General features: G+C 33.8%; 1 protein-coding gene across 2 annotated transcripts in view; it reads right to left on the reverse strand.

Annotated features, from left to right (window-relative positions):
• Positions 1–4942: 4942 nt before the first annotated feature.
• Positions 4943–10357, reverse strand: part of LOC128996451 (procathepsin L-like) — a 28575-nt gene continuing 23160 nt past the window's right edge. Inside the window, exons 1-6 of one of the 2 annotated variants that reach the window (XM_054421792.1) lie at positions 9422–9533; positions 8181–8333; positions 7432–7617; positions 5785–5976; positions 5454–5619; positions 4943–5235 (exon numbers count right to left, since the gene is read on the reverse strand). In XM_054421792.1, the coding sequence (XP_054277767.1) occupies positions 5027–5235; positions 5454–5619; positions 5785–5976; positions 7432–7617; positions 8181–8333; positions 9422–9517 (1002 nt within the window). In that variant the 5' untranslated portion in view covers positions 9518–9533 and the 3' untranslated portion in view covers positions 4943–5026. Of the gene's footprint in view, positions 5236–5453; positions 5620–5784; positions 5977–7431; positions 7618–8180; positions 8334–9421; positions 9534–10357 lie in introns of those variants that run through there. The other variant, XM_054421790.1, reaches the window with a different exon arrangement.

Here is a 10357-nt window from a genome sequence, read left to right on the forward strand (position 1 = left end):
GGAGCTGAAAGAGTTCGGAAAGTAATTTAGTTTGACTTATGAGCTCAATAGCTTTTGAACCCAGGTAATACTGTATACGAATTTAATATAGTCGATCTTTAAAAACATGTTATCGTTAAAGTCTGGTCTCCGGGAAAGTTATCATAATTATTAGGGCAATGTTTTGGGCTGGGCTAACCATATATAGGTCTATACTAAATATGTTTTTCGAATACGTAGTACATTGATAAACCCTGTTGCACTTATAACGTTTTACAATATCACATAGAAATCCTTGGCTGCTGTGGTAGCAACTAGTTCCAGTTCTCATTTTGAACTACCTCGCATATAAGTAGTGAAAACCATTACTTCATTTGTAGTTGGTTACCAAAGTTCAAAGACACCAATGATAAATATACAGGCATAAAAGAATTTTAATTATAATCTTCACTATCCAAAAGTCAATGATATAATACAGAAATCCGTAGGCTAAACGACTATTTGTAAACTAGCAGTTCTAATAAGAAAAATAGTAGGTATAACAGGCTATGTTTATCTAAATATAAACTATAAAATTGTGTGTAGATTATACTAATTATAATGTACTTGCAAATTAAAATACGAATTTGAGGAAATCTTTAAGAACCGGTCTTAAACCTTTGTATGTAAATATTCAGGGTTATGACAGTTGAAATGCGCTCCGTTACACAGATGGAACGTTTGGTCGTAACGACAGGAGGAAACATAAAGATATCTGGGTGAAGTTCTGAGCTTGTACAAGTTGTTAAGTTGAGGATTATCTCCTGGGACTTGCATTTACGCTCACTTTAATATCATTCAAGCTGTAATGTTGCGTAGGTTTTCAAACATATATAAGAATTTAATGGCATTGCGCTTGTTTGCGAAATTTCGTTGTAAAATGCAAAATATTTTGTACATACACACAATGTGAGTTGACGGCTCAGTCGGTAGCGCAGTGAAATGTACATACACAATCTTGTCTTTGGCCACTAAAATAAATCAATAAAATTCACTCATTTACCGTTTCGACTTACATGTTGTGTAGCAAGGTAAATTCCACAAACAGGATCAATACCTATGTGGCCAGGCAAACAAAAAATTAAACGAGGCTGGCATTCATTGTAAAAAAAGAAACTATTTAGTATAGGATAAAACATTACGTAGGGATATTTAATCTATGGACAATTCATAATGCATTATCAGTGAGAGAATACATCTTTGGAAATCGCTGTCGTTAAGAAAGTTCTGGAAAGTCCTTCAGAAAATGGATGTTCTAGGAACTCTTTAAAATCTGTTCAATAAACTCATTATTTTTTTATAAATAGTTAAATGCTCTCATTAATTTTGTCTTGTCCATTAGTACCAGATACCGAGCTTTGCTCAGATTGAAATAAACACTAAATTTATTGGATAAGTTAAATTGTTAGATTTTAATTATGAACGTTGATCAATGTGAACACATTTTAAATTATACAAAGAAAACATTTTGATACACCCTTATAAATACAAAGATTGCTATAAAAATTTCCTTTATCAGCTGTTTTATTGACTGCAGCTACAAAATGGTATTGACAATAACATGGACACTTTAAAGGGCTGTAGGGAAAAAACTGGGTTTTGCCCAGCCTTGTAACAAGCTCTTATAAATTTATCGTGACCAAATACCCTATAATAAACAGACAATTTAAAAATGCTCCCTAAAACAACAACGAAAATAAACGTTTGCCCGTACACGTGCTTGTTTTAGATAATAGTACTGTTATTGTTACCCCTTGATACTGTTTATTTTATTATTATTGTTCGTGCTATTGTTACTAAGTTATTGCCATTTTTGATAAAGAACTAATATATCACTTGTTGTTATTCTTTGTACTATGTTCTCGCTGTTACCACTTACCGCTGCCTACTTAGCTATCTTGTTAATATTGTATCCAATTCCCATTTTACAGGGACAAACTTATAAGATAGCTCATAAGCTTGGCCTCGTCAAATGGACCGTATTATTTAAATAATATTGTGAACTCATCCCCAATTGGTATTGGGACGCCGCCTACGTACGTATTTTAAGCAAACTTCTGCTGTAATATTTTTGAGAGTATTAAAGGTGTAGTTCGAAAATAAACCAATTTACTTTTAATCAATTTCAAGTTAACTGCTTCTGTTACGAAACATGATGTTTACCTGACAGCATAGAATTGATTTACGTGTTTACGAATCACGTATAAAACAGATTATTTTGAGGGCTATTCAGTCTAAACATGGTAGGTAAATTGAAATATTTCTTTTTAATTGATCGTTTAACTTTTCGTTTAGTGTTCATAACTTGTATTGCTTTGTGGTTTTATCAACTAAATCTTATTTACTTTCTCAATTGAAAACAAATTTACTTTTTCAATAACCTTCATAGCTAACTTTTGTAACTGTAAACCACTTTCATGTGGAAACTTTATTTTCAGATTAATTCAATACTCCGTCGTTAAAACTATGTTAATTTAGAAAATACTGCATAACCTACATAACACAAAAATCTCTTTGAATTCAACGGAGCTTAATGGCGCTCCGTTGAATTCAAAGAGATCTGAACGTATATTTTCAAAATGTTAATGGACTAAGATAAAACATGACTGAGCTATCTATCATAGCTCATCATCCTATGATATCATAGCCTAAGTGGAGACAAACATAACTCAATACATCGGCAACTCTGAACTGGGATTTCATTGGTAGATATGACTACAGAGGCGACAGGTCCAAGTTTATACTTTTAAAATTAAGTAGAAAATACTTGCATGTGAGACTCAATCTCCAGTGTAAATATTCAACCCAATACTACCTTCAAAGGACTTAATGTGGTCACGAATACTCACAAAGCCCGGAATGGCGTCCCCATATCCCTTTTCTCTTATGAAACCGATTCATGAAATTATCCAGCAAGTTTGGTTTTGATTTTGTTAGTTTAGAAAATTTTTTTTATAATCAAAACATTAACACAAACAATCATAATACATGAATGATCAGCTGGTAACACTGAAAAAGCAAGGGGCAGTTGCTAGGAGCCCAAGCAAGGGTAAGTAGTCACAATCACCAGTCGTTGTTCCTTGGCGTGCGATTTGCTCCGCGCCTTGGGAAAGAAGTATATTTTTTTGGAATTTGCAGTGGTTTCCACATCTTGAAAAAATGTTTTAAAGGTATTTTATTGTTTATTAGAATCGTTTATTAGGAAGGTCTAAAAGAAAAGTCCAGAAAGTTCAGATGTACCGTAGTTTAAAATATAGTTTTTACTGTGACTGTCTTGGAAGCTTCTGTGTATTTCAAATTGCTCCATAGAATCTAATTTATTTCCTTTGTTACAAATGTTAAGAATTTCTACGCTATTGTTGATTGTAGTGATTTTTGTACATCTTATAAATGCCGGGCGAAAGTAGATTTTTGTTTGTCTGCTCTGGGGTTGGGACAATGTTCTTTGTCCCGTTGGGTTAAGGTTCTGCATGTTTAACTGATATCTGGGCAATCCGAGAAATCAATGCATTTTAATTTCCATTATGAAGGATTATTACTTTATAAATGCACATAACTATGTTTTTCTTAGAAAATAATGGAATTTAAAATTTTTCACACCAGTTTAATAATATCTTCTACAAATTAATACAAATTAACATACTAACTACAAAAACACTCCGCTGCTTTAAGTTTTTTAGACACACAACGATTAAAATTTAAATCATGCAATTTTACTTCTCTAAGTGCTTTGACAATACTACATTTGAGAAGGTAAGGAGACGTTCGAGTCACTTGAAAACGGGAGGATTGTCCTTACTTCCCGAAACATATGTATTCATATCCATTAGCGTAGGAGAAGTGTATATAATAAAATTGGATTAGTTCTCTTTCCCAATTATGAACTTTAAGAACACATAACATGAAGAATATAAACACCCATTTATCCTAATTGGCTGTTAATTTAAAAACCCAAACTAGAAAATTTTAATATTGGCGTTAATAATAGAGCTTATTTGCAATTTTCAAAAAATAATTATTGTGTAATCTTCAGTTTACAGTAATGAACACTCCTTTCACGCAATGTAAATGCATCATAGTGCTTCACAATCTCTCTCATTTAGAGATTAGCCTAATCCATCAAAGTCAAGCTATCCGTGACTGTCCTATCATAATAATTAGTACTCTAGTTCTAGTACTTAACTGTTGTTAGATTTTACAAGTCAAGATATTGTCACAAGTGGATTGAAGATATCATTGTTTGCTGTTCAGTGTAGAGTAAATGTCAATTTTTGAGCTGGTAGTTTAACTTTGGACTTAAATAAATTAAATGTCTGTCTATGTTTGAATGTTGTATCTTCTTAATTGAAAGTCGTATTATGTCTATCACCTGAAACCTATTATACATTTCAATCATATGAACATCTGCTTACAAGCTTTGATTATATATTTTTCGTCCTGTTTCACATACTGTCCTATCTTCACATGAGGAATTATTAATATCTTCGTTTCTAATCTATATGTGTTTACACATACTTATAGTTTACACTTAAGTAAGAAAAAAATCTAATCCACAAAATTCATTGATATTTCCCTTTTTAGGATTGAACACAAACCACTCGAACCAAATAAATGCACAGGTAAAATGTTGATGGAATAATTTTAAAAATTAACTCATTAAAATGTTTTTTATTTTAGAATTTCTTTCTAAAACCAAATAATTTTCTTTTAAATAAAAAAAAAAACTAGCTTAAAATTTTCAAATTTAAAAGTAAAATTTACATATTTTGCCACTGAATATAGGTAACTAATTCATTGTATATCAAAACTTAAGAAAAAATATTATTAATCCTTCGGTTTTATAATGTTTCATTAAAATCTCTTTTAAATGAGCTGGTGTTAAAGATGGAATGAAGGGCTAAATGACTATATTAGAACAGCAAAAACAATTTTCTAACAGTTTATATTTAACTTATTAATAACAAAGTGAAGACGTTGAGCTGGCAATTGTCCATGATATAGTGATGGTCTAGACTGTGGGATAGCTGGCCTTGGAGGCAATACCACACATGTTCTTGTGGTTCCTGGCCATCATGATGTATCCCTTCATTCCCCAGGAGGTTCCCCAGGAGTTCTTCACCAACCAGTAGTCTCCTCCCTTCTTGGCAGTGCCGTATCCGATAGCCAACACTCCGTGGTCTAGGTTCGTGGTGGAGCAGGAAGGCTCCTTGTACACACCTGGAACCACACCACCACACATCACACATTCAACTGTGCACTACAACTAGAAGTTATCACAACTAGAATTAAAGCTTTGGGATCAGCGTTAAAGGTCTTTACTTTGCGTTAATCATACTCGCTGCTATCTTTTGGTTTAGTACTGTGAAAGAATCTAATGGCCTATAAGAACTACATAACACACGTTGTACAATGTGTGTAGTTATGATGAACATTACCGCTCTTGTACAGCTGGAAGGAGTTGTGACCAGCGTCGATGGCAACAGACACTGGTCCAACTTTGGCCACGGCCTGCTGCAGAGCCTTCTCACTTCCTGTAGTCACATCCACGTAGCCAGAGCAAGTAGCTCCCTTGTTCTTGGCCTTGTATCTGCATGTGTCATCCTGTAAAGTCAAAGTTAGATTACTATTACTAATGACCACGGTCCTGCGTCATACGTATTGTCAGAACAAGAATGCTTCAGGATCTAACAATGAGGTTGACCAATGTAGGAAGTTATTGTTTTGTTGAAATAGTAGGGTTGAAAACTGTCTCTTTCATCAATTTACCTCTGCCTCGTAGGGGTAGGAAGCCTCGGTGTCGATTCCCTTGTTTTGTTTGACGTACTTGAACGCATAATCCATCCAACCTCCGTTACACCCTTCGTTACCTTGTTTGCCGCTGCAGTCAACCAGGTTCTGTTCACTCAAAGATACCAGCTTCTTTGTCTTCAGGTAGGTCTGTCCTTCCAAACTTCCAGTCTGAAACAGGTGAAATGTGTTACGTCAGAATCTCTTGGTGAGTAAAGTAGTTTAAATGTAGTCTATTATATTTTTTATTAACGGTGGTGGAATGTTAAAATTATTTTAGGGTCTATTACAGGCATTTTGATTCACGATGGTTAATCACGATAATTAAGGAGTCTTATGACTTTTTGGGAGGAGTGTCTGATCCTGATGTGTCCCCTCCTTTGGAATCAACTTAAATAAAACGAAATTTGTATATGAACTTAGAAAAAAATATAAAATCTCACATTTAAATTAACATGGAAGCTGTTTAAGAGTCAGAAAAATTTCTTTAATTTATCGTAATTAAAAATGTCTACTTTGAACCCTAAAAATGTTTACTAACATAAAAAAAAAACTTGTTTAGGTAGACAGCTTAGGGAATAAACACTTAAACTTCTACGATCCTGTGTAAAAAACACTTAAACGTAAACAACACAATCTTAAGCAATTCGAATTGGATAAAACAATTAATATCGTAAATAAAATAATATTTTATAAGTTATAAATTACAACGTTAATAATTATTAGCATAAGCAGATGAGGTTTAACGAGTTTATGTTATAAAATAAAACTAATTAGGCCTACTAGAAATAAATACCTCACACGCAAGACTGTATGTCTCGAAATGAAATTAAGACTAAAGAGCCAACCGAGATGGTTTTAAGAAATGATTCATGAAGATGACAAGGGGTATCCTCATTGCTCATCTCATTCCGTGTCCACCGAGATCGTCATCTCCAAGTTTGTAACATCTACGAATAACAATGAGTTACTAATCTACGAGCCGTACTAATTAGGGTCGGCCGTCTACCTGCCCCGCCGGGTATGTCATGCCTCCTCCACCCAAACGGCTCGGTAGTGACCTCTCATTCAGTTGGGCAGAACCAAATAAATATTTCCTTTGTAAATACTACGCCCTACGGAAACTCTAAATAATGTTGCTGGAAACATAATATTAATTAATCATATAATTAATTAAACTGTAAAAGGATATTTTAATTGCACTGCCTAATTGGAATTACAACCTGAGAATACAAATATTTTTATATTGTTACCAACACACAAAACTAGGCCACTTCAGTTTTTAGTTGTGGTTCAAGTGTGTACTTCTTATCAATGTATGTGTTTTCATCGTAAATAAAAATAATAAAACTAATTAAAATTGTCTACCATATTTTAGCTTGCAACTTCCTCACCTTTAAATTTTATATCTGTGTCAATCTCGATCATGAATACTATATTTTTTATACCTAATTGCAGACTGCTATCTTTAATAGCTCAATAGTCCAAGTTTGGGTCAACCGTACGGACCTAAAGCCTCTTACTTTAGTTTCTAGGTGTCAAAGTCCATTCTCTCCTGCACACATGATATGTGGAACGCAGTATATCTTAAAATAATTTTAGAGCCCCCCAGGTTGGACAACTTACCGCACTGAAGGCCCAGCAAGATCCACACTGTCCTTGGTCCTTGATTGGGGTTACGGCTCCCTTCTTCCTCCAGTCAACAGTCTTGGGAGCTTCCAGGTACTCGTCGATCTCAAACTTAGCTCCACTACTCTGGTAATCTTCGGGCAGTCTGAATCCATTCATCCTCTGGCGGAACTCTTCGTTGGTCTAAAAGCAATAGTTATGTATGAAAACACCATTGACTTTTGAATAGTGAAGTCATTATGGCCCAGCTAAAGTGAATTTCTATGGAAAATCTTTGAATGATAATCACGTAGAGGTTTTACAGCCCAAAATCCATCTTTTTTCCTTTCCGCTCTCCAACCCTTTTACATAGCAGGCCTGGAGAAAGTAATGTTTACGTTAAGATTTTCAAGTTTGAGGTTCTGAGTTTTACGTCCTCCTAAACCCCCCCAAAAAGTGGATCTTAAAGTGATAAGTGTGTGTGTGTATTTGGTTCAGATCAAAAATCTTTGTTGAAATTGAAATGTCTCAACCCATTTCATGTTAAAACAAGTGTAAAATCTAAAAACTGTATTTCAATGTTTGAGAAAAGTACGGGAAGATCCCTACTTTTTTATTTATTTATATGTATTCATAGTAATAGATACACCGTATATAAAGATTACATGTTTATAGAAACAGCGGCAGAGTAAAATAGTAATTAAATTGTTTGTAATATTGTAAAACAAATAATGATAATTTAACCAAAAGATATTTTTACATCTCACCATGTCAGCGAACTGGTTGACGCCTACGGTGAAGGTAACTTCTCCTCGCTCGTGCTTCTTGTTGTGTTCACGGATGAAGTTGAGGTTGTTCATGAAGATTTCCTTTCTAGCGTGCTCCTCCTTCTCATCTCCATACACTCGCTCATGTTCGATCTGTAATGGAAGATTATCAATGTTACCGATTTATAAATATTCTGACATTAATTTATTGAAAGGTAAATGTTGCCATAACATATCATTGAAAGTGAAAGATTTCAAAGTTTTCATTATCGGAATCATATTATGAATAAAGTTTAAATATTATATTTAAGTTATAATGCAAAATTTTACCAATTGATGTATGCAACGTAAAACTGGGTGCAACTGTTCAATGAACAAAAAAATTATGTAGAAGGGTGTATCATTGTGTATTGTTCTAACATAAACCAGTAGCAAACTAACTGCTAGATTAATTTAGATAAAAGGTAATATTTACTAAAAGAGGTTTCGTTAGTTTAATGAAAGATATAAACATATTGGAGGCGTTATTTAATTTTCGTTGAAGTTTTTAAATCATCTTATAAAACTGGATGGATTTATTCGGTGATAGTTTAAATAGCTTTTAGGTACGGACAGATTAACTTCTTCTAAGATTACACTCATAATTCCCTCCAAAACTGTTCGCGTTCAAATTGTATCTTACATAATTACTAACGAAACAAGAAAGTAAATTTTAAGCTAAGATAATTGATGTAAAAGTTAGTCATATTGGGACCATGTATTACCATAAGAAAATCATCTTAACGGGTAAATACTATATAAAATTTTGTTTTAGAGGCCGTACATATGTTAACGCCACACTACACTATTTTGATGAACTTCCCAAGCAATGATTTAGTCCAGAAACAGCTGTTTGCCGCCAGCTTAATCAAATGGGGTTTCATTGCGTACTATTGTACTGTAATGCGTTTTACCGGGCACCAATCAGCTGATTATACTGTATTTGGGTGACAATGAGTGGTCATAAACAAAAACATAACCTCTCTTAGGGGTTTGACTAGTGATTGTTAGTCCTTTACTTGGTGGTAATATATATGGATTTGTACAGATTTAGTATTATGGCGTGAACTATCGTACGACTTCTTTTCACACGGGAACGTTCACACTCGTCCGGTAAACACTTATTTCCAGGACAAGTAACGTAATATACTATTTTGAGGCTGAAAAGCATTCTTTGATCAAGAAACATGAAGATGCCTCACCTTGAAGAGCTCCCATTGGGCTTCGTCCTCTTCGGGGAAGGCGATGTGATGGGAGTCGCCCAAAGCTACAAGGGCGAACAACAGTAACAGCTTCATCTTGGCTGGAAAGTAACGTTGGAATAATCAACAAATAATACACTGTCTAAGAACACTCATAAGTCATTATCAAATATCGGGAAGTCATTCGGTTAACCTGGATAACCCTGATTGATGCAAGCAACATTGTTAAAAATAGTATTTTTTAGACTGATAACACATTTATAATGTACATAGATTTCAGATAAGTTTAAATTTCTGTCGTTTGCGTTCCGAATGACCTAATACTTTAACTATTAAAAAAAGACATCATTTCCCTTTGTTATAGTTATCACAATTTTTTCTATTAAAATAAACGTAGTTTAGGTAGGTCACTGACAGATTGCACTGATGCAAATTACTTATCTCTGCCGAATATGCAAACTTGTTAACCAAGTCAAGCTGATAGGATGACTTAATGAAGGTTATAGCACCTTTTTGTAGTGTCAACTATACCATTATTAAATGGTAAGGTAGAAAATAAAGTTTTTGCCACTAGCACAATCTGTAACTGGCTCACAGTTTCATAAAACTATGTTCATTTATTAATAAAAATTTGCCACAGCCGGTCCATAAAGATGGGATGTCTTTTTTTTATGGCATATCGGTTGCATACCCCCGCCATGGCAAACTTGCAGAGTAAGCGAATTTCCATTTGCCTCACTAGATTTTCCCTAAAATACCTCTTTTAAAATGTCATATTAATTTATTTCCTATTGAATTAACATTAGCATAACAAGTACATTGGTTTGCTGCTACAGGGAAGGTAGTAAAATGTTATTAGTGAAATGTTAATATAAAAAAATTAAATTTTCCGAATTTAATTTAAATGTATTCCCAACAAGCAAACTAAAATTTTAT

Source organism: Macrosteles quadrilineatus, unplaced genomic scaffold, assembly GCF_028750875.1.
Source record: "Macrosteles quadrilineatus isolate MER2022 unplaced genomic scaffold, UCM_ALF_1.0 Scaffold_6__1_contigs__length_79288215, whole genome shotgun sequence".
Taxonomy (NCBI): Eukaryota; Metazoa; Arthropoda; class Insecta; order Hemiptera; family Cicadellidae; genus Macrosteles; species Macrosteles quadrilineatus.